Raw genomic sequence first — 26,160 nt, 5'->3', positions numbered from 1 at the left:
CAAAATAAGTTTTAAAAAAACCTTGATACATTTAAAATGTAGCATAAAAAATTTATGTTGGTTGATTTCTCTAGTCATCATTGTCATGACCATTGCCATCCCTAAGGTGATTTTCGGCATAGGTTTAAGGAGTTTACTTTTAATTAACAATCCTGAAAGGTTGATATTTTTGTTACTTTTAATTTCATATATTTAAATCCACAGATGTTCAAAATTTGGAAGGACATCGCATATGGTGGGAGAATCCCAATAATAAAACAGGTTATGGTCCCCATGTTCCAACTGATAATGTGCCATACATTATACTGGGACACGAGTTAAAAGAATGTCATTAGGGACCGAATCGCCACCATACAGACACTGACAGAGGTAATTTACACAGTACATGTAGTAATCATAACTCTAGTTTTGAACATTTTTACATTGTACCAATAAACAAACCTACCAACCCTATGTTTTACACTCTGTTGTCAAATTGGAGTGTATGTTTAGCTAGAGGTGAAATTGTCATGATACTGTAGTTATCATGAAAATAAAATGATTTATAATGGCCAATGAGCCAAATATGCCTCCAAGTACTTTAGAATTTTTACTTTTCATGCAATGTTCATTTCACCATGTTTCAATTTGAAAGGTTGATTGTCAGCGTTATGAATGGCCAATTTTCCGTCTCTATGTAGTATCACCAATTTTCTATTCCATTTTTTCATCCAAATATTCCTGTGATCCTTAACTTTGAAAACTCTATTAAAATATTGTAGTTATACATGTTATACTTTTATGTTCCAAATATTGTATTTCACACTGATGTAAACAAAAATGTATGTTCTGTCTCATAAAATTTCAGGACGATCCATAACGATTTAGGAGGTCAGTGTCATAAACAACATTAAATTGATTGCAGACTGATGCCTGTGTGATATATTGCTTTCTAGGTGCATATTATTCATGTTTTAATGACCATGTATATTAGGAATGTGTTTTTTTATGTCCATTTTATGTTATTCAGGTCTCACACAGAGTATATAATAATTATAATCCTGGTACCTTTGATAACTAATCACACAGAGTATATAATGTTACATCCAGGCTTAGACTTTAATTTGTTCACTTTTAAAAAGAAAGAAACGTTTTTTTTAGAATTTGTTGGTTGTATGAGAAAAGAATGGATTTCGAGATTATAAAGAAATCAAAAAGAAATGAAAAGCTGCCTTTTACAATCTTAATAGTGTTGTTCAATTTATTTACTTAAAATGTTAACATCACAATTATTTGTTGTCCTTTTTCACAAATAATTCAGTAAGCTTATTCCTTTTCCTGTAGCTCCAGAATGGCAAGAGATTAATTCATAATACTAAAAAAACAGAATTGCTTATAGTGCGGTGACAGAAGTGTAAAAAGTCGTCTAGATCGCGAGTTTAATCTCCCCAAATAACACACGGCTAAAAATGGTCTTAACTTAAAGACAAATATGTCTTCTTTAGTTTTTGCCCTGTCGTCAGAATTTCGTACGGTCACATTTTTCTAAAAAGTTTTTTTAATGACTAGTTGTATATGAGACATTCCACAGTACAGTGTATATCTATTGTGAAAGATGTCCAAATTTTAGAGCGTAGCATATCTTTATTTTTTTTGTGCAGCCTGTAAGATTAATATATAAATAATTAAACTACGTTGTTAGGAACATAACTTATACCGTTTTGGGGCATTAAAACAGCATTTTCATTATAGTGGTTGAAAGGTAACGCACGTTACTTGACCGATCAACATTCAGTTTCTATTCAAATCAGAAGAATAAATCTCTATCAAATGATGATGACTAGCAATTTCCAACATAAATGAAACATTTATTGTGCATTTTTGTTTATATTTTTCAACCATAGACGTCTACTTTTATCTGTTGACATTGTGCTGGTAGTGTGGTCATACTTCATCTTCATTGTTATACTTATTATGAGAATTACTGTTGATTAACTGATGAAATAAGTGAATCTGAAAAGTTAAGAAATGTTTCTGTAAAATGTTTAATATAAGCTAAAGAAAAGTCTGCAGAAACCCAACTATTTCATACAAAATAGTAACCTATGTTACGTTTGGCAATATAACAGACGTGATGTCAAAACACAACGTCTGTTACCTTTTTTTAGTATTTTCATTGTTATATTTGAATTATACTTAGCGTTGAGATATTTTCTATCGCCAAATGTGGTATACAAACAAAGTACAATACCCATCATGCGGTTTTTAGAACAAACAGAGAGGAAAAAGATGACTAGGTATTGATTTTTTGCCCATGAAATGTTAAGTGTATGCGAATATAGAAAAATAAGCATGCCGAATCAATCAACATGTTTACCATATTAGCTTTATGAGACCTCAGCAAACAACAATGGGTATAGTGGCAATGAAGGATGGATGGAAGCAAATAAACAAAATACCACCTTTATACTAGATCGACATTATCAAGTTTTTTACCATGATAGTTCACGTGTGGCAAATACTAATTTTATTTTCCAACCTAGGCTCAAATGTTTGAGCTTCTGCACTTGAGGCAATAGTACCAAACATAACACATATTGAATGGTACACATTCACTTGTGTATTGGAGCTGCAAACACAAAAGGGCCATCAAAAACCAAGGACAACAATAAGAAACGCCAACAAAAAGAACTAACTTGAATGATAGAATAATGTTGAAAGGATATATTTAGGTGTTACCACATTTTTTACTACTACACCCATTAATAATAATAAACAATTATGGACTATTCAAGCAATTGTGACACTGTGTAACCAGTAAACATAGTAAATCAAATGAATGAAAACATTTAATTATCAAATTTAAAGTGAAAGAATGTCTTGTTGTTTTTTTCAGTCGTATTTGGTTTAGCGAGTCTTTGAACAATATGTTCCTCAGGTTCCTGTGATGAATCTTCCCTCGCTGGCCTCTTGTTACCATATTTACACTTCTGCATGTATCGCAGTATATATTCTCTCTCAACAATATCAACGATCTGGAAAAAAAGACGAAAGATGTAACAATACCGATCAATTTAAACAAAATAAAAAAAGTTGATGTGTAAGACTTTTATAAAAAGACTTGACTTGTTTAAAAACTGACATTTTAGTCCAAACCAAAACAAAATCAAATTATTGAGAACATGTGTAATCAGTTTAGTTCCTCAGCTAGCTTTCAGTTAATTAGCCAGCAAGATTTAGATAAAACATTAGTAATGACAAATAAAGTCCAATAAGACTAAACAATAGGCTCACCTATTATCACTGTACCAAAAATGAGTATTAAAACTTAATATTTCCTAATCTGAAACATGCAATAACAAAGGACACCAAATGTGATTGATGTCAATAATTAATCTGCAAGTAAAATAAAAGAGAAAGAACATCAACAAAACACAATAAACAAATAACAATAACAAACAACCTTTTTACCTCAGCAACAAAATTCTGTGTTTTTTTGTCCACATTGAAGTTTCACCAACACGAAATTTCCCACATCATGATGCATTAGCCTAAATTCATAACATAATTATTATAAAAAAAACTTGACATACCATTTCAGTTAAATAATATATCACACAAATACTAAAACAAATCAAAAAGGAGAGAAGTTTACAAATTTTTTTTCAAATAAAATTCAACAATATCAAAATTAATAAAGAATAATATTCCCTTACCTTTTACAATCTGCTTTGTCTGTTGTCTCCAAGCCATCTACTTTCTCTGCAGTCACCATGCCATCTTCTTTCTCTGTTGTCTCCATACCATCTGATTTCTCTGTTGTCTCCAAGCCATCTACTTTCTCTGGAGTCACCATGCCATCAGCTTTCTCTGGAGTCACCATGCCATCTGCTTTCTCTGGAGTCACCATGCCATCTACTTTCTCTGTTGTTTCCATACCATCTGCTTCCTCTGTTGTCTCGAAGCCATCTGCTTTCTCTGGAGTCGCCATCCCATCTTCTTTATCTGTTGTCTCCATACCATCTGATTTCTCTGTTGTCTCCAAGCCATCTACTTTCTCTGGAGTCACCATGCCATCAGCTTTCTCTGGAGTCACCATGCCATCTGCTTTATCTGGAGTCACCATGCCATCTAATTTCTCTGTTGTCTCCATACCAACTGACTTCCCTGTTAACAAGCCACCTGCTTTCTCTGTTGTCCCAAAGCCATGTACTTTCTCTGGAGTCATCATGCCATCTGCTTTCTCGGGAGTCGCCTTGCCATATACTCTCTCTATTGTCTCCATACCATCTACTCTCTCTGTTGTCAACAAGCCATCTGATTTCTTTGTTGTCTCCAGGCCATCTGCTTCCTCTGTTGTCCCAAAGCCATGTACTTTCTCTGGAGTCATCATGCCATCTGCTTTCTCTATTGTCTCCATACCATCTACTCTCTCTGTTGTCAACAGTAAATATTCCGTGATATGTCAAGTCCGTTGCAACTTGCTCCAATTAGTCCAAAGAAAAGACAAAAGTCGTTTAATTTTATGCAGTGCTTTATGCCAAAAACAAAACTCTAAAATATTGAGTCAATTTACCAGTATAGGGAAGTAGATTTTTGTATCTGCATTGAATAAAAGATTGGATGAGGTGAACATCAAGATGTTTTATATGCAATAGTTGTTAATTTGAAGAATTCCGTGCAGACAGTTTATCATCGTTTCTGCTACAAAGGTTACACAAGTAAACATATGTGTTCCCCCTTTTAGAGCAAGGAAGCATCTTATCTGATAATTAATGACGACATACAATTATCGGACTGTTGTCCCTCAGTTTCGGGTATTTGTACACGTTCTAGAATGCAGTCGTTCAACTGGAGCGCTTGTATACTTTGTTGCAACAAAACATTTTAGAAAAATCAAACAATGCTCAAGTTTGAATCAGATGAGCGTATTAAGAATGTTTTATCCGTGTCAGATAAATTTAAAGTTGAAAAAAGTTTCCCGTCCGTTTTTTAAACTTCAAGCACTCTGTCATTTTGGTTGGATTACAAATTATTTGCATATATAAAACGAAAAAATCCAAAAAAAATCCAAACCCGTGGAAGCAGATATCTCAGATCACGATACTTCTTTTACTAATTTTATGTTGGCTATTGGCAACGATTTAATGGTCATTCCTCGTGACACCGTTACTTGATAAATATAGATCGTTTCTTCCGGCTGATTCTAATTTAAAATATAACTACTTGTAAAATGCAATCCAAACTCATTGATTTCTGTTACAGTAGAAGTTTAATTGTCAAATAAGTTCAACCAGTTCAAGGCAAATATAACATAATATTCAGAAGCAAAATTACTATTTGATATGCCATATCAGCTGCTAGTCAATTGAAAACTGACCTCTAAATCTCAATGGACGCAAATAACGGACAGATTCTTTATTCCGCTGCAGTATACTCAGAAAAGACATCGAAACTCCACAGAAGAATACCCAAGTTCGGAAAAATTGTCTCTTCCTTCCTCATTTCAGTCAATGCCTTCGTATTTATTGCAATTCATTTTATGATTACTCGATGAAACTGCATACAACCAAGACTTTTCTCAGAAAATGGCACCAGAGAAATTGCGTAAATGCTAAGCAATTCTTGAGTCAATCGTTCATGTGGCCTTTTTTTTTTTAACTCCTTTTCATTTAGGATTGGCTTGCCAAATGTACCATCAGTTTGATTCAAAACGCCTTGTTGAGACATTGAATGCCAATGAATTTTGTGCTTCTTGAAGTAAAGTACGACGCTATCTTTTGTGTTGCCAACAATGAAATTGAGCGAATTCAAGATAGTGTATACGTCTCGTACAATGTTTCACAAACATCTTTGCAGAAAAGCATATGGATGTCAGCACACCTTCCTAAACCCCCTTTTTGATCTCTGTTATATCTTATATGAATTGATATGGATGTTTGAAAACTAGTATTTTTTTTAGGAACAAATGTCTGCGTACTTCCTTCGATACCTTGTCCGTATTTGTAAAGAAAAATAACGAGTTTGCTTTGTGCAGAACCTTTCATGTGCAAACCTTTGGCCATGAGTGAAAAGTGTAGAAGTATTTAAATATGTCTTGTGACGATTGATGAAAACGGTTGAGTTGGTATAAAGCTTGTTGCACTGGTTCACACGGTCCCAGTCCCCAGGTTACGGAGTGCTAGCGCGCCCTTAAAATGGTTAACACTCCAACACTCCCCCCCCCCCCCCACACACACAGTATGTGTCTGTTTCTAGTCACGAGACGTTAATGCAATGTTTGTCGTTTGTTTCTATGTACTATATTTGTTTGTTTCTTATTGATTTTGTACATTAATCAGGCCGTTAGATTTTTCGTTTGTTTTACATTATTCATTATAGGAATTGAAGACTATGCATCATAAATTTTACTAATTGTTGAAGCCCGTACGGGACCTATAATTGTTAATTTATGTTTCATTTGGTCTCATTTGGAGAGTTTTCTCATTTGCAATCATATCACATCTTTTTTTATATAGAATACTTTTGAAGTTTGGGGTACGTTGCAATGGAAAAAAGGGGGGATATAGTTACAAAACCTGTAATGTAATAGATATTAACCAGAGTAAAATGCACAACAACAGATAATACTATGAAAGCAGTAATAATTGTGAGAGAAAACACCAAAAGCAACGAGTAGTTAATAAAAAACCTAAAGTATGCGCAAATTCAATTTGAGGTCATATTTGACTGTAGTGTTGTATTGCTTTGAATTGATACCTCACCAAATATTATACTTTTAAAAAAAATTTAAACTATTGTCCTGCATGACACTTGATTTTTACCTGAAATTGAATTTTTTCATAAGGTTAAGGTGCTCTAAACATTTTATAGGTTGAAAACTTGATTTTTTAAGTTTTGTTTAAAAAACGTCGTTTTAGGATTTGTTTTGATAAAAAAATCTCAATGATTAAGGTTTATGTATAATAACAAACATTACTAAAGCCAAAACAGTATCATTTGTATTTAGGTAGAGTTTAGAAATAGAAAAAAATGTCAAAATTCCAACCCTCCCAAATTTTCACAGATTTTTACATATGACCTGTGACCTCAATTTAAAAAAAATGTGACCATACCAAGTACTGACGACAGGCATAATGTTATAGCACACTCTTTCCAATGATATATTATATAGGTGTGTGTTCGGTGGGGAGATTAAATTTTAAAAAATCGGCCTTCAGTCACCGCACTATTAGCCACAGTACGATTGAGAAAAATTCAAAAATTCCTGAATATGAGGTAGTGTATGTCAGTATATTCAGGAAAAGAAGTAAGTGTGCATATACTTACTTAATAAAAAAAAAACATTTAAGCAAATCAAACCTTTTACATTCAATTTGACAAGAAAGACAAGGAAACAAAATAGTTAAAAAAAAAAAGGTCATCATCAATACCTAGACATATAAATAGAAAAAAGGTAATGGTCAACATATTTCTTTTAGTCCACAATTTTTTATTGCTCTGGATGAAGGTTGACATTAATGTGTCACAATTTGATATAAGTGCACTTTCTTTAATACCATTAGTAAAATGCAGTTTACAGAGGAATAAACTTTATTAGAATGAACTTAAAAACAAAAGCTAACCTACAATTCAAAAACTGTTGCTTATTATTTTGGTTAACTATTTTTTTAACAGATAGTTGAATTGATGATGACACCATTTTTTTTTCTACAATCCCTGAACTGCTTTCAAAATTTGAAGAATTGTTATGATAATACAATATTCTTTTGTACCATTTGTTATATATTTCCTTTTATTGAAAAAAAAACACATTTCTTAACCAGATACAAGGTACTGCCTCACAATGGAAAAAAAACCAAAGCCAACCAAAAATTGGTATACAAAAATAAGAATGATTCCAGGTTGTTGTGCATAGTTCTTTCCAGTATGTAAACCACCGACAGTAGGTATAGACAAAATCTGTTTGTAGTGGAAGCATAGCATTATTATCTGGCATGTTAACCACCGACGGTAGGTAAAGACAACATCTATATGTAGACAGTGCAAAACAGTACTGTATGGTATGTTTACCACCGACAGTAGGTACATACAAAATCTGTCTGTCGACAGTGCATAACAGTACTGTCTGGTATGTTAACCACCGACAGTAGGTATAGACAAAATCAGCTAGATCTACTCCTCCCATTTTTGTGTTATATTGAATATTTTTTTGGATTCCCGTTATTACTCAGTTCGGCTCTACAACATGTAGTGAATAATTGTTTTCAAAGGAACAAATCCCCAAGGGTGACTGGGGTATAGAAATATGGTCACTTGGTCTTCTCCCGACCGGCAGTAAAACGCTTGCCGAAGTGGGGCGTCCGTTTGGCTGTGCTGGATGTATTAAGTTCGCAGTCACGTCCGGTCAGAAGGGGGACGTTAAATCCCATGCCTCGTGTAAAGAAAGTGTCACGCTCTTTGCACGTTAAGAACCCTTGCAACAACTATTTGAGGGGTCCGTAGGTGGCCTGTTGCAAGGCAAAATTTCTGTCCCTATCCAATATACCCTCCTTTTCCGGTGGCAGTCCAAATTTCTCCGACCATCATCCCAGATGGCCTCTATTGTATCAACCTACCTATTGTATTTATTGTGAACTTGTTCTCGTCCTGAATATGCATGAAATATTTGCCACTGGACGTTAAGCAACCAACAATCAATCAATCAAAGGAACAAGGATTATATAATTTAGTACGCCAGACGCGCGTTTCGCTCATATCAAAATATTTATAAAGCCAAACAAGTACAAAGTTGAAGAGCATCGAGGATCCAAAATTCCAAAAAGATGTGCCAAATAGAAAGATAGGTTTCCTTCGGCTATATTACCAAATAATATTTCACTTTTCTTTTTTATTTCAAATTAAATGTTATACTTTAAAAAAAAACATATTAAAAGAAGGACGAAAGATACCAAAGGGACAGTCAAACTCATATATCTAAAAAAAAAACCTGACAACGCTATGGCTAAAAATGAAAAAAACAAACAGAAAACAATAGTACACATGACACAACATAGAAAACTAAGGAATAAACAACACGAACCCCACCAAAAACTAGGGGTGATTTCAGGTGCCCCGGAAGGGTAAGCAGATCCTGCTCCAAATGTGGCACCCGTCGTGTTGCTTATGTGATTACAAATCCGGTAAATAGTCTTAATTCGGTAGGTCACATTCATGAAAGGGGATTGTAGTTACGACGTAAGGAACATATCCGATATCATTTGTGAAACGGTTATTCTATAATGGTCAACCAACTCGTGATGGCGTCCGTAAAATTTACGAAGAGATGATTTCAACTTCACCATTTGGAACTCTTGGTTTAATAGTTTCCTTGTGAGCAGTAAACCTCTATCAAGAAAATCATGATAGAAAATGCAAGCACGGGAATATCGTATCAATTGGGAGATATATACCCTGTATGCAGGTGCTGCTGGAATGTTGCTACTTAGAAATGGAAAGTTCACAATTGGAAAGCTGAAATCATCTCTTTTGTCGTAAAGTTTTGTTTTCAATAGAACCTCATTGTCAATTTCTAAATGTAAGTCAAGATTTAAGCCGACTTAACTGTATCTGTAGTATCCTTTATCTCCAATTCGATGGGATAGAAGCGTTCCACAAAGTCACCAAATTTTGAATTGTTTAGTGAAAGAACGTCATCTATATAGAGGAAAAAAGAGTTAAAGGATATTGCTAACTACTTATCTTTCTTCCTCAGAAGATCCTGCATGAAGTCAGCCTCATAATAAAAAAGAAACTAGTCGGCAAGTAGAGGAGCAAAGTTTGTTCCCATTGGGATGCCGACAGTCTGTTGAAAAACACGTCCTCCGAACGTAACAAATATGTTGTCAATCAAGAAATCAAGCCTCTTGATAATATCGGTTTCAGAGAATTTTTGTTTGAATCAGAGTGATTCTTAACAAAGTATGATTTATCCCTCCCTAAGACAAGATACTTGTATCTGCGTTGGCCATTCTTTTTTATGAAGCAAAGTAATAACAACTCTTTCAATTTGTTTTTTTTTAGTTTGGAATGTTGAATACTTAACTTGTGATAAGAGTAGAAAAGTCAAATGTTTTAATACTGTGTCAAGATGAAAGAGAGTTAGATTGTATGTACTCTAAAAGATCTTTGGAATTTTTAAGTATCCACATCTGATTCACGCCACATATAATAGGCAGTTTCACAATAACTTTGTAGCCCGTCTTTGATTGCTGATAAAATAGATGTCTTTGCGTCTGAACTAAACACATTTATTCTAAAAACAGTTGTTGGCATGACACGGGTTATGTTCTTCTCATATATGCTATGATGGTATGATACTAAACCCCTAACGGGAAGGATTGTGCCTGATGTTCATATGATGAAATCATAATTTTTCAGTCAGTTTAATTGAAGTCTGGAGCTGGCATGTCAGTTAACTGCTAGTAGTCTGTTGTTATTTATGTATTATTGTCATTTTGTTTATTTTCTTTGACATCCGACTCGGACTTCTCTTGAACTGAACTTTAATGTGCGTATTGTTATGCGTTTACTTTTCTACATTGGTTAGAGGTATAGGGGAGGGTTGAGATCTCACAAACATGTTTATAAACCCCGCCGCATTTTTGCGCCTGTCCCAAGTCAGGAGCCTCTGGCCTTTGTTAGTCTTGTATTATTTTAATTTTAGTTTCTTGTGTACAATTTGGAAATTAGTATGGCGTTCATTATCACTGAACTAGTATATATTTGTTTAGGGGCCAGCTGAAGGACGCCTCAGGGTGCGGGAATTTCTCGCTACATTGAAGACCTGTTGGTGACCTTCTGCTGTTGTTTTTTATTTGGTCGGATTGTTGTCTCTTTGACAAATTCCCCATTTCCATTCTCAATTTTAGTTAATAATTTAGAAAGAGGTTTCGTGGAGCACTTTGAAGACCCAGCAATATATCGTTGTTTGTAAGGACACTTATGGAGTTTAGGTATCCAATACAGTGATGGAAGATCCAGTTCTTCATCTTTGGTTGAAATACCAAAGGAACAAAGAACAGACCTATGATTATCCAGGATTTTCTTTTTTGGTAAGTGTCGTGAGGGTATATGTTGAGTTTCCGAGTGAATTGTCTATACCTAATTCGTATATCAAGCAATTGATGTGGTGACTTACAGACAAAAACGATGTTATTTGAGACTTTATCTGCGGGAACAACAACATATTTATCATGGAGGTCGGATAGGTGTTAAGCAACATTTGGGTCTTTAAAGATTGACGTAGAATAGTATTGATGGACCCATTCAGTTTCTTAATTCTGATTTGTATTAACGACCTCACTGTCCTAATCCATTAGGATAGAATGACTACGTCTTCCTTCTCGCGCTTAGCCCATTGCCTGGCATAATCCTCGACTGAATCCATCAAAATTTTAAAGTTGTATTTCCAATTGATGGATTTAGGCTCACGATATTTCGAATCTTTCGAAAACCCGTTTCGTAAAGAAGTGTTATTAACAATGTTAAGGTTATTTCAAATTAAATGTTATACTTTAATAAAAACATATTAAAACTGACAGTAGAATAGAAATTTGCAGTAGAACAGCTTTAAATTTGTCAGTTTTAGGCATCTAAATATGCAATTTTAATGTCAAATTAGAGATTTTCTCCCAGTTTCACTGTCAATTGAATATGGAAAATAATAGTGCGGATGTGGCATCCGTGTAGTAGGGACTCAGTTTTGTCATCAATAATTATTATAGTCAGCATGGCTTATAATTCTTTATATTTCACGATAAAATGGTGTTGAAAAAGCAAACAAAACTGTTACTGTGAAAACTAATGATAGTATATCTCCACCTGATCAGTACTGCAAGTATATTGAAGTAAGTCATTTGACACGAAAAATGTATCCTTTTATTGATATTTAAAAAGTAAAATCACAAAAATACTCCGAGGAAAATTCAAAGGGAGTCCCTAAACATCTGTCAAAATAAAGACATCAAACGTCAGACAACTGTCATATTCCTTACGTGTTACAGGTATTTTCCTATGTAGAAATTGGTAGGTTAAACCTGGTTTTATAGCTAGATAAACCTTTTATTTGCATGACGGTCGTATTAAATAACTTTATATTGACAACGATGTCTGAACAAGACAAACATACAAAATAGGACATAATTTCCAAAAATAGGGATACTGCAGTCAACATTGTGTTATTTTACTAATCACTGTAAAAACACACAAAATAGACTTCAAGGAAGCTCCAAAGAAAAGCATATAGAAAAAATCTATAGGCAAAATTGAGCAACAGGGGTATATTGACAACGATGACTGAACAAGACAAACATACAAAATAGGACATAATTATCAAAAATAGGGATACTGCAGTCAAGATTGTGTTACTTCCTATAGCTAATCACTGTAAAAACACACAATTAGATTTCAAAGAAGCTCCAAAAACAAGGCATATAGAAAAAATCTATAAGCAAAAATGAACAACAGGGATACTTAATTTACCATCGAACAATGACGAGATGTATAAGAACAGAGCCACGTCAGATGAAAACCAAGAAACACACAAATGCATATAGACAAGGCACATTATTAAGTAAAAATGAAAAACAAGAATACAAAAAAAGTACCATAGAACAATAATACTTTGACGGGTTATACAGAGTCATGCCAAATAAAATAGATATCATCAAAAATCAGACTAAACAGTTAGTAAAATTTATAAAGACAACTAAAAGAATATATAACACATTATTTATCATTTGGATTATAAAAACGACAGTATCTTAAATATATACTGCAAAACTTCAAGACCATCGTGTATTATTTGTGAAGTTGATACGGAATAATTATCAACAACGTCTTGGTAACTTCGTTTGAACTTTTTTTTTTAGACAACGTTCTTTGACATATCCCTGGTTCATCAACTTTCTGCTCGGACAAAAGCAGTGTTCCTTAGCTGTTCAAGTTTAATAATACCTGATACCTGTTTTTTCGCAGATAAATTGCATTCACAAGGCCCATGAATTAATGGCTGGAAAGATAAATGAAAAAAAAAAATTAAAGACCCTTCGTTAAGTCAAACACATTCGTCATACAAATAATAAGCCGTGTGTAAGAATAGATTATCTACGTCGTATTTGGAACAAATTTGGAATTTTTGGTACCTAATGATCTTTAACTTCGGACTTAATTGGACGATTAAGTCCGCAACTATAAAATTTCATTCGTGGTATATATGAAGATTTTTTGTACGGGAAGATTTTTAAACCATTTTTTGAAAATTGAGTTTAGGGAAAAAAAATAACAGAAATTCCGAACTTCGAGAAAAATTCACAATTGTAAACACATCAAACGAATGAATAGCTGTCACATTCTGAACTAGGTACATGTTTTAATATGTAAAAAATGGTGTATTAAACATTGTCTTATAGCTAGCTAAACCCCACTCTTTTATGACAGTCGCATATTAATTACATTTTATTGACAACAGTGTGTGAACAGAACAACTCAACATAATGGATACACATTTCCAAATTAATGGTACAGCAGTCAACATTGTGTTTTAATTGTAATCACCAGTCAAACAAACCAGTATGTCAACAACAAATAGGCAAAACACAGTAGCAAAATTGAAAGACAAAAACTTAAATGTATACCATAGGGCAGTTATAAAATGACGGGATGTATAAGTACACAGCCACGTCAAATATATATCTCCCCCCAAAGAAAACCTCAACTGTAATAGTTTTTTTTTACAAAGACATTTAAGATAACACTATGTTACACGTTATAACGATGACAATCAAAGTCAGTATCTAGGAAAGAAATCCAAAGTTTAACAGAGTTTACGATAAGTGTTTTCCTCAGTTTTAGTTTGTAACTTGAATTTGTTATTTTCTATCGATTTACGAGTTTCGAACAGCGGTATACAATTGTTGTCTATATTTAACACCTGTCAAATAAAAAAAGGAAATTGGAACACATTGCTGAGGGAGATTTTATGAAGGAATATACAGAGAAAAAAAGTAAGTTCATCAAAATGACTTTTGGAGTTCATTAAGTCTTCTTACAGATATATATTCAAATTCATTATCAATCATTTCATGCATGCTTAATCCACACAAGTACATGTTACAAAATGACACAGAGAAAAGGGGAGAAACACATTAACACTATTTATCACTTGGCATATTTTCGACTTAAATGGGTGTAGATTTCAATAAACAAAGCATTGCATCTGTCTACATATGAACTTCGCAAAAGGGCATATTTATAAAGGATGTTATGCAAGTATCCGGCTGTAATATTCACTACACATGGGGTTTCAGAGTGTTGTACATCATATGCAATCAAGTTTTAAGAGACCCAAACACATCCAATCAATGTGTAATCAAATTAGTTATGTAGAGTTTACGAAGAAAGCCCTTTTTAAACATTTCTTTAACAGCGAGCTTAAATACATCAATTTAAGAGTATTTATAGAGTATTTAACCATAAAATGATATACCTGCGTTTTATTAATTTTCAAGATTTTTACTTGAAAATGTACTTGAAATGAAAACATAACTGTTGACACAGGGTGGCAAGAAATGAGGTAGTGGCTGATCCAATGATAGTCTCACAGATAAGTTAAAGAAATTTATAAACATGATAAAAGAGGGACGAAAGATACCAGAGGGACAGTCAAAGAAGTGAATTTTCATACATGCGATTTTTTATGTGTCCTACTTTTAAATGACAAAAATATTTATAAAACAGAAAAGCACAAAGATTTTAAGGGATACAAATACAACCAGAATCAACGTTGAATAGTACTTACACCCACGTAGAGATGTTATTCCTAGAACTAAAATTGAGAATGGAAATGAGGAATGTGTCAAAGAGACAACAACCCAACCGTAGATAAAAAAAACTACAGCAGAAGGTCACCAACAGGTTTTCAATGAAGCGAGAAATTCCCGCAACCGGAGGCGTCCTTTAGCTGGCCCATAAACAAATATATACTTGTACAGTGATAATGAATGCTATACTAATTTCCAAATTGTACACAAGAAACTAAAATTAAAATAATACAAGACTAACAAAGGACAGAGGCTCCTCCTGACTAGGGACAGGCGCAAAATTACTTCTCCACATAATTTTTATTCAAACAATGATACCTCTGTCGTTCGGAAGTGAAGGGGGTTAGTTATAAAGCCCAAAAATGTCAGTTTTCACCGCAGAAACTAACAAAACTTTTAAAAAGACTTATAAAGAAGGGATATAGTTACGATACTGTTGTCAGGTCATTAAAGATATTTTCATATGAATCGGAGTTCCTGCAGACACTTGTCAAAAACAAGAGGATCAAAGAAGCCAGAATATTTAATTTCACTTTCAAATATATTGATGATGTTCTTTCCATAAACAATCCGAACTTTTCTGATTGGGTTCCATTGATATATCCCCCAGAACTAGAGATTAAAGAAACAAATCATAAGTCCTTCATGGCTTCAATAAACATTACATTGAAGACCAAATCGGAGGACTTACCTTGTTTGTATTGGATACCAAAACTTCATGTTCCACTGAAGAATTGTCCATTAGATTGACTAAGATTCTGTCCGCAGTGAAAGAGGGTCTTCAGAAATACTGTGAAACTGTTTACTTGCGTAGTGGTATTAAACATATGTGGATTCTTAACAATTCTAAAGAATTTCTACACAATTTTAAATCTCGGTCTTTTTCTGAAATTAGTTCCATCAAAACTTTTGATTTTTCAACCCTGTATACCACCATTCCCCACGTAAAATTGAAAAATCGCCTAAAAGAAATTATCCACTATGCCTTTCAACATAAAAATGGTGGCATACGCTATAAATTTATTACTTTGGGATTTCATAAGGCATATTTCGTTAAAAGTGACAAACAAAAAGGTAAAATATGCTACACAGAAGAACAAGTGGTCAGTATGCTGGAGTTTCTTATCGACAACATATTTGTTGAGTTTGGAGGTAGACTTTTCCAACAAATTGTCGGCATTCCTATGGGAACAAACTGTGCGCCTCTTTTTGTCGACCTTTTCTTATTTTCATATGAATCGAAGTTCCTGCAGACACTTGTCAAAAACAAGAGGATCAAAGAAGCCAGAATATTTAATTTCACTTTCAAATATATTGATGATGTTCTTTCCATAAACAATCCGAACTTTTCTGATTGGGTTCCATTGATATATCCCCCAGAACTAGAGATTAAAGAAACAACAGACACCGCTTCCTCCGCTTCATTTTCAGACTTATACATGTATCTCAAATTTGACTTACACAGTCATAGCAGTACCAGAATCTATGACAAACGAGACGATTTTAATTTTGAAATTATAAATTTGCCCCACCTTAGTAGCAACATACCTACTTCACCTGCATATGGTATATAAATTTCCTAACTTGTTCGATATTCAAGAGCTTGCAGCTCCTACTCAGACTTTGTAAATCGTCATCAGTGTCTGAGTAGAAAGTTAATGAACCAGGGGTATGTCAAAGAACGTCTCGTCCTTTTTCTAAAAAATTTCATCGGAAGGTACCAAGACCTTGTTGATAAATATTCCGTATCAACTTCTCAAATAATACACGATGGTCTTAATGTATAGATTCTGCGTACTGATGTTGTTTATCATCTTAACAACATGTTTTACTGTTCTTTCATTTGTCTTTGTTCTATTATTAATATTACTTTTACTGTTGAATGGTTTTATGTGATATCCGTTTGACGTGGCTCGGTACTTATACATCTCGTCAATGTGTGTGTATTGGCTTTCATTTTTTGATGGTTTGTTTTGTATATGCGACTCTTTGTATTTCTTTTGATCTTATTACGTGACTCTGTACTTTAAAAGATCCCGTCAGTATTATTTTGGTCTATTATATGTCATTATGATATATTTCTGTTATGAATTACTATATACGTTGAACCACAAACGTCAAAATCATTCAATCACGTAGTGGAATTAACTATTTTTGGATTCTCATAAATTCTACCTATAACTTTTGGACTAGTTTAAATCTCGGTCTATTTCTGTAATTTGTTCTTACATACTTTAGATTTTTAACTCTGTATGCTTACATTGCCTATGTAAATATTAAAACTGTGTGTATGCACATTGAACGATAAATTTATATGACGTATACAAATTTCATGACGTCAGACACTCAAGTCAATCCATGTGTTGGTAGATAGATGTTTTTGTGTTCTGTTAAATTGTCCCTTTTAAAATTGTTATCGATGATGACTGATGTACCCATATTTTGACTATTTTATTAATTGTGACTGTTTATTTAACGCATCATGTAAATATAACGGAATTTGATGAGACTGTTATTAAAGAGAGTGGGTTAGCGCTATAGAACCAGGTTTAATCCACCATTTTCTACATTTGAAAATGCCTGTACCAAGTCAGGAATATGACAGTTCTTGTCTATTCGTTTTGATGCGTTTTGTTATTTGATTTTGCCATGTGATTATGGACTTTCCGTATTGATTTTCCTCTGAGTTCAGTATTTTTGTGATTTTACTTTTTATAGGGTCTTTGCATCGGAACTAAACACATTTATTCAAAAACCAGTTGTTGGCATGGCACGGGTTTATATGTTCTTCTCATATATGTTATGATGGTATGATACTAAATCCCTAACGGGAAGGATTGTGTCTGGTATTCATATGATGAAATCATAATCTTTCAATTAGTTTAATTGAAGTCTGGAGCTGGCATGTCAGTTAACTGCTACTAGTCTGTTGTTATTTATGTATAATTGTCATTTTGTTTGTTTTCTTTGGTTACATCTTCTGACATCAGACTCGGACTTCTCTTGAATTGAATTCTAAATGTATTTATTGTTATGCGTTTACTTTTCTACATTGGCTAGAAGTATAGGGGGAGAGTTAAGATCTCATAACATATTTAACCCCGCCGCATTTTTGCGCCTTTCCCAAGTCGGGAGCCTCTGGTCTTTGTTAGTCTTGTATTATTTTAATTTTAGTTTCTTGTGTACAATTGCGAAATTAGTATGGCGTTCATTATCACTGAACTAGTATATATTTGTATAGGGCCCAGCTGAAGGACGCCTCTGGGAATTTCCCGTTACATTGGAGACCTGTTGGTGACCTTCAACTGTTGTTTTTTCTATGGTCTGGTTGTTGTCTCTTTGGTACATTCCCCATTTCTATTCTCAAGTTTATTAGTGTCACCCTTGTCTGTCAATTGTATTGTACACATTCGTCTGTATGTATGTCCGTTTTTTCAGTAACATAAGTAAGACTCGATAAAATGTTTTAAAATTTCAGTACAATTCTTTAAATAATCACATACAGATTAAGGTAGATTTTCAGACATATCCCTTATACTGTTATTATGCGGTGGTACATGTGTCCTTGCGACAAAAATTCCTTTAATTCCATTACTTAATGGTATGTAATAAAACAAGGATAATTTTGGGTCCTCAATGCACTTCAATTTTGTACTTGTTTGGTTTTCCAACTATTTTTAACCTAATGTAAATGATGAGTCTTATAAACACGAAACGCACGTTTTAAAATTGGAAGCCTGGTACCTTTTTTTAACTATTCATAAAACAGTTTGAGATTTTGAACCAGTAGAATACAATGTATGTGTAACAGTCAGATTGTTGCTTGCTCAACGTCCAGTGACAAAAATTTCATGCGTGTTCAAGAACTAGCTAACAATAAATACAATATGTATGTCTTGTAATAAAAATATCAAAATATGGGTACATCAGTCATCATCGTATAACAATTTTAAAAGGAACAATTTAACAGAACACAAAAACATCTATCTACGAACACATTGATTGATTTGAGTGTCTGACGTCAGAATTTTTTAATAATACAATGTGAAAGTTGTGTCAAATGACACATGGAACATTTTCAAATTTATCTGTGGCACTCATTGACGTCATTTTGTTTCTAAGTCATATCATTTTAAAGTGTTTATTTTGTTCTAAATAGAACTGTTGTAAAACATTTTCTAACCGTCTTTTTGATAATAAATGATTATCAGCTACCTTATTTTTTTGTTCCTGAGGACATCATCCGCCCAGTAGCAAAACTACAATTGAATGAATTTACGAAGATCAAACATCTTTCGTCCCTTTCTTTTTTCTTCATATTTCATTCACATGCATGACATTATCCTGTAAGTGGATGCAATATTTGCAGCTGGAAGCTCATCATCCATCAACTCTTATATAACTATCATTCCAATGTATTGAACTTCAAATTATATTTTCTGGTTGTATTCAATGAGGACCCATTGGTGGCGCTATATTATCAGGTTTCTTCATCTGAAAAGAGAAATAAAGAAGTTCATTTATTATTTTAGTCTATCCTTCAATTAGCCATTTATTCAACAAATTACATTTTTGCTTTATTTGTACTTTTAAATTAATTTACAAAAAAAGCCATTTGTAATACCCCACTTCCATGTTAAACAAGCGGTAATATGAATATTTATGTTTCCTAACCAGTTCAATTTGGGTTTTCCTTGCCGTCATCGTTCCATCAACGTACATCTTTTAGAAATTAGAGACAATGATTTAGATTTTAAAATTCATGTTATCAATTTCTTTATAACCACCTTTTTACCCTGTATACTAATATTGCCTATGTAAATTTTTAATTTGTTTGTATGTACATTGAACGACAAATCTATGTGACGTATAAAATTTTCTGACGTCAGACACACAAATCAACGAATGTGCTTGTAGATAGATGTTTTTCTGCTCTGTTAAATGTTCCTTTTAAAATTGTTATACGAGATCATGATGACTGCTGTACCAATATTTTGACTTTTTTTGTTTATTGTGTGTTTAGGTAACGCATCAATGTAAATATAACGGAATTCGATGAGACTCATCAAAGTGAGAGGGTTACTGCTATAGAACCAGGTTTAATCCACCATTTTCTACATTTGAAAATGCCCGTACCAAGTCAGGAATATGACAGTTCTTGTCCATTCGTTTTTATGCCTTTTGTTATTTGATTTTCCCATGTGGTTATAGACTTTCCGAATTGATTTCCTCTAAGTTCAGTATTTTTGTTATTTTACTATTTATATCTTTTTATATTGGTCGAAATCTACAATATTGTAATAAACATAATTTGTAAACTTTATAACTATGTTTAAACTATATTACTTATTGGAAAGAATACCTTGAATATTCCATTTACTAATTACCAAATCGACTCTCATTGTCAATTTCTATGTGAAAGTCAAGATATGAGGGCGACTTAACTGTATCTGCTGTATCCTTTATCTCTAATTCAATGGGATAGATGCATTCGACAGTCACCAAATTTTGAATTATTTAGTGAAAGAACATCATCTATATAGCTGTAAGCTTTCTCAAAACTTTGCCTCTTGTAAGTCCCTTATGGGCGATTAACAGACTTGCCGATACAATTCATAGGGGTCAAAGTCAGTTCCGTGAAGGAATTCGAGCAAATTTTAGTGTCGGTATGTTCCCTGGTGTAACAAAAGCCCAGAAAAATTATATAAAAACAGCTTTTGCAAATGATATAAAACTAAGGTCACATGGTATAATGCAATCATTATTTATGAAGTACAATGGTGACCGACAACACATTTCAAAATGCTTGCCTGGTATTTTTCGGTCTGTGGTAAATTGCTACAGCGGTAATTGCGGTGATACGTGTAGATGGAGCATAACACTTTGTAATGGTGGTAAAAAAAACAAGCTGGTGGTATAAATCAATAAACTTAAATAGCCATGGCTTACAAAATGGGTCTCTGATACCAACTGACAGAGACAAATTATTAATAGAATCATTGCTAGAGATGAAACTCTCGCAGAGTGCGTTAGATCAAATGAAATCTTTCAATAACACTAAAAAGTGTGAGTCTGTAAATAGGACTATTTCCACATACCTACCAAACAAATAATTTCTCCCGCAATGTCATAGGTCGTGCTTCTGCGGCAGTCTTGAAAGTACATAATAATAGAGATGTTGCAATGGTCAAAACTATAAAAGCTGTTGGCTGCACAATGGGTAATAAGTCTCGTGCTGCAGTAGCTCTGAAAAAAATACGTAAACTTGAAATATATGATGGTGCATATAAAAAAAGTTCAAAAGTAAAATATCGAAGGTTGCAGGCTCTTAAAAGGCAGGCGATTAATTTTTAGCTTCACAAAAGTAACCGAAATGACGGTTACAAAAAACATCAGTTGGAACCAAAGCTTAGTCAGTTAACTAACTGCAAAGAGTTTGATCCGCAGCCTGTATGTAGTTTTTGGCCAGATTAACAAGGTCACAATTTCAATTTCTCTTTCAGCTATTTCAGGAAATAGTACATGTACAAATGTAATAATTTATTTATTTTTAATGATTAAAGGGACTAATAAATGTTATATAAATTATTGTGATGATAAATCAAAATCTTTTTCAGTAATGTGAGGGTGTTTTGAGTTGAGTTATTTCTATTTCTATAATAAAGATTTTGTTTCATTTTAACTGTTTTAAATATAAGATAAAGGTCCAAGGCATTGAAACATACCACACACAGCATCATACATGCAAATTTAGACACATGTATATATTGCATAAAAATATGTTTCCCATACTGCACACATTAGTTAAAACTGAACATACAAGGAAATAAAATTAAATCATGTCCATATTTACTTGCATTCTATTTTGCAACTATTTTAGTTCTGTAGGCTTTTTCTTTTACTTTTTGGTATCCTAATTTTATAATTTTGTAGTTTTTATTTGATTTGTTTGGTTTTTATCTTGAGGATTTCTTATAACTCGTGCTTACTTCAGTTGATTCATGTGTTTTGATTGTTCCAATTTCCTGACACAGTTAAAAATACATTTGTAAACAACAAGAGTTACTTCCCCTTCTATGTAAAGTAAAATGTAAACACTCGTGATGTGAAACCAGCCGTAAATCATGTAAATGTTTTACCTCAGGTTAATAAACATGCATGTTTGTTTCAGTGTCTATGAGGATAAGAGGGAGTGCTTTTATCCCATTTTCATTTTTTTTAGCAGTGTAAGAAACTTGTATTTGAGTAAATGATTCGTGCATAATGAAATGTGCAGTTCACAGGCGCTTGGGTCTATGATACAGATTTTTTTTTTTTTTTTTTTTTTTTGTTGATTAAAATATTCAATTTTCTATATTTATAATGCATATCTATCACTTCTGTGTATATCTCACCTAGTTTCGAGTGATAAATTTGGTATTTTCAATAAGTCGTTTAAATCACTCGAAACTAGGTGAGATATACACAGAAGTGATAGATATGCATTATAAATATAGAAAATTGAATATTTTAATCAACAAAAAAAAAAAAAAAAAAAATCTGTATCATAGACCCAAGCGCCTGTGGTGCAGTTGTCACCTCGGGGAGACTTAAATTTTAGAATTAAAAATATAACAAACCACAGTTTAAGATGCGGTTAGGATATGTTATGCCATGTAGTTCATGAGTGGTGCATTTTTGTGAAGCTACACAGACCTTACGGTGGTTATTTAAATCATGGGGCTAAAAAAATATATGGTCAGCATTAACGCACAAGGCATTATGACAGAGATGCGAGGCATCTAAATTTCTATCAATATCAATTATTTTTAGCTGTAACATTTTTGACAAGCGTGCAACATTCATTTTTGTCCTTTTTCCATTTGGATAAGCCACATTTAACATCCCTAACATATAATTTCTCTTCCTCTGAATGGCCCCTGTCCAGATTTTACACGACCCATTTTCTGCATCAATGTAATTTAACAACAAAATATTGGTATATTTTTGATTAATTAGCACTAAAAGAGTGTAACTGACCTTGATTTTAGCAGCTTTCATCCTAATATTGTAGTCAGTGAGCCGTGAAACACTCCATCACCTTTGAAATTAAAGGTCACAAGATGGGGTAATATGCGCATTAGATTCTCCGTAGGCCATAATGTTAACGTCTTCTTCTGTTGCTCAGGCCATATCGTAAACTTGGATATGTATGATAGCTCGTTTTGAAGCTGAGACACTTGAACATATGTGGTGCGATTTTCGGGGTGGCAAGTGTGATTCGGTTTCCCGTCAAGTGCCCAACCCCGAAAGACAGTGAAAAATGTCACTCTTCACAGGAAATAATCCAAAAATTCTGACCATAAAAATCATTAAAAAATATGTTCTTTAATTTTTTGATCAGGTTTATTTCTGTATACTTTTTTTTCACATAACATCAGCTCTATAAAACACCAGTCCTAGTTCATTTATGTCAATTTTTAAAATCACAGCTCTCACATATGCATCGCGGACTAATTTTTTAATGAGAGTCTGCTGCAAACACTTGCCTTGGCTGGTGGACTCCCCTGCTCACCAGAGGAGCTCACCTATGAAGGCTCACGGAGCTGCGGTTGACTTTCCCCTGTAAAAGAGCCATTAACTCAACCTGCGCCCTCCAGTGCATCAGCACTGCAGGCTAGTTGATTGGCGACAGCGTGAAGGTTGGAGATTCCTCCAACTGTGCCAACTGGCACAACTGGCACACTGCTGTCATGGCTCCCCACTCAGCGATCAGGTCCTCTGGAGTCAGCCCCACAGTCTCCAGTTGGCTTATTACCCAATGGATGGGGTTCCCAACAGCAGCACCCCATAGGACCCGGAAGAGTATGCTCAACGACGTGAGGCGCCCTCTGGCTAACCCTGGGTCGGAAACACCCAGGTCCCGGAACACCTCGGCCACATGTTCCGCTAGGATGTGCCCTTCCAGGTCTGGTCCCCGGGTTTCACAGCCAGTCACTGGAAAAGACAGTCCAGTGCCAACTGATCCACCCTGCCCTCCATAGTGACATGTTACCACCTCACTGTGAGCTGGGGAGCCAGACTGGTCCCGACACAACTCCTGACCCTGAGCCATCCCCTGGACCCCCTGAGGTGAGGTTGTCTGGAGAGATGCGGCCGCCGCCATGGCCTGCTCTTTTTCTTATTCTTTACCACCTCCCCCTCAACCTCAATGGCGCCCTCAGACCCCCTTCTGACCCCCATCTACCTCTACCAACTGTCTGAGCCTCACTGGTCCCGGGAATTGGCAGCTGGACTATTGATATAAAAGTATTGTAGGAATAATCCAAATTAAACTTTTGTGTTTTTTTACATTTTTGGACACATAAAATATCCATTTTGTAGTCTTAGTTATGTCAATTTGGCCCGGTATTTCACAATCTTCCTCTCTTCCCGGTCTTTAAGAGTGAGGTCTTTTTGGAGCTTTTGGTTGCTAGTGTTGTAAATATGTAGCTACCGAGCGGAAAAGTAGACAAGGCTGCAAATTAATAGAGTTCTAAATAAAATAATTTATTATGCAGGAATATTAATTTCAATTCTTCAAAGTCAATATATAATTCACACAATTTAAACCAAGTTAAAGAACTTGTATAATGCCAGTGTTTAGACAAAAATAACAAATAGCACTAAATATACATTTCAATAATAAAATGAAAAAAATCCAAACTTAGGCCAGGGTTGGGCTAAAATGTTTCACGGCAAAAACACTACCGTCAAATACAATGTGTAACGGAATTCACCGTCTCTTTACACAATTAAAACCTGAAGATGTGTAAATAAATGCTAAAATAGCTTACTTCTTATATAAATTCACAATGCCAAAAGTGAAATAAATAGGTCAGTAGAATGAAAAGCATCCGTTCTCTGGGACAGTTAAATTTCAACTTACCTAGTTGTTTACGTTCGCAACCAAGATGTCAATATATCACGTACTATTTCCAGTAATTACTTAAATATCGCGGATCTCGTATCCGCGATCATTACACTGACAAATATGCATGTCCATAAATTATATACAATAAATAGTTTTATTCCATAATAACAATATTTTAATAAGCACACCCGGAATAAAATCCCGTATTTCAGAAATAACTTCTTCGATGTGAAAAGAACGACAATTCTTGCACAAAACATGGAACTACGGTTTGGCGGAAAATGTGTCAACACAGTAGACTCTACTGAAACGTTGATTACTAAATGAAACACGACTAAAATGTGCTTTACCAGGTCTGTCATAACTTAACACAAATTGGGCAAACAGAAATAATAGGGAAGGAATGATATTTCATGATAAATCATTATTAAAGATCGAGGTTTGGCCAAATACCATTTCAGTTTCACAACACTACACCCTTGAAGAATATCTTTCGTCCCCGAAATTCCATAACACAATTAAAAAAAAATAGAAAAGTATGCTTATTGAACATAATAATATCATTGAATAGGTTTGACGCTGAGAACGTCTTCTCCTTAAAGCATCACATACAAAATATATATACACAATAACAACGAAAAGTGTTTGAGGGCTTCACCTCCTAGAAAAACACTAAAATATTTGACAAAGTAAAGACAAAATTGGTATTCAAAATTAGGAATCAATAAAAAAAAAAAAAAGGTAAATTATTAAAGCTCCAAATGAAAACTAATTTACTTCCATATCTATATACTGATTATCTAAAAATTTATTTTCTAATTTCATGTAAAGATAACGGAAACCAATTTTGTCTACAACAGTTACAAATGCATGAATATGAAATTCAAATAAAAATTAAGATTAAGATATTGTCTTAAACAATATTTTAACCACATATCCTTTCAGCTTTTTCCTGGGCATCTCATTTTCTTTCTCTTCCTCTGTATCATACTCTTCTACTCTAAGTTTTCTCCTCAACACTTCAACTTCATTATCTTCGTGTCCAAGTTCCCTCTCTAGTTTCATAATCACATCATCCTGTTCTTTTAACTGCTTCTAACTTCCTTCTTCTCTATTCCTATTCTTTTCCGTCTGCTGACTGTACTTCATCTTCCTTCACTTTCAACCTTTTCTCTAAACGGCCAATATAGTCTCAAAATCTATTTAGCTCAGCCTGATGACTGCCTTTCATAATATTCATTTCTGCCTTGAGCACAAAACATGGAACTACGGTTTGGCGGAAAATGTGTTAACACTGTAAACTCTACCGAAACGTTGATTAATAATGAAACAAGTCTAAAATGTGCTTAACCAGGTCTGTCATACCTTTACACAAATTGGGCAAACAGAAATAATACGGAAGGAATGATAGTTCATGATAAATCATTA

The 26,160-nt window shown here is 33.9% G+C and overlaps 1 protein-coding gene across 1 annotated transcript; it reads right to left on the bottom strand.

The window, feature by feature from the left end:
• Window positions 1–1,557: 1,557 nt before the first annotated feature.
• LOC134681916 (uncharacterized) lies at window positions 1,558–4,419 on the bottom strand. The gene is made up of 2 exons (XM_063541548.1): window positions 3,696–4,419; window positions 1,558–3,014 (listed from the first exon to the last, which is right to left on the bottom strand). Exons 1-2 carry the CDS (start codon window positions 4,397–4,399, stop codon window positions 2,759–2,761), a joined length of 960 nt encoding a protein of 319 aa, XP_063397618.1. The 5' UTR covers window positions 4,400–4,419; the 3' UTR covers window positions 1,558–2,758.
• Window positions 4,420–26,160: the final 21,741 nt, after the last annotated feature.

This window comes from Mytilus trossulus, chromosome 8 (assembly GCF_036588685.1).
Source record: "Mytilus trossulus isolate FHL-02 chromosome 8, PNRI_Mtr1.1.1.hap1, whole genome shotgun sequence".
Classification (NCBI taxonomy): Eukaryota; Metazoa; Mollusca; class Bivalvia; order Mytilida; family Mytilidae; genus Mytilus; species Mytilus trossulus.
Note: the sequence above shows the minus strand (reverse complement) of the source record. Positions and strands in the feature narration are given on the sequence as shown.

Coding starts and splice junctions, on each gene's coding strand:
- LOC134681916 (XM_063541548.1), bottom strand. CDS start 4,399: ATGGAGACAATAGAGAAAGCAGATGGCATGATGACTCCAGAGAAAGTA. Junction 3,015..3,695: donor GACAAAGCAGATTGTAAAAG/GTAAGGGAATAT, acceptor CTTTTTTTCCAG/ATCGTTGATATTGTTGAGAG.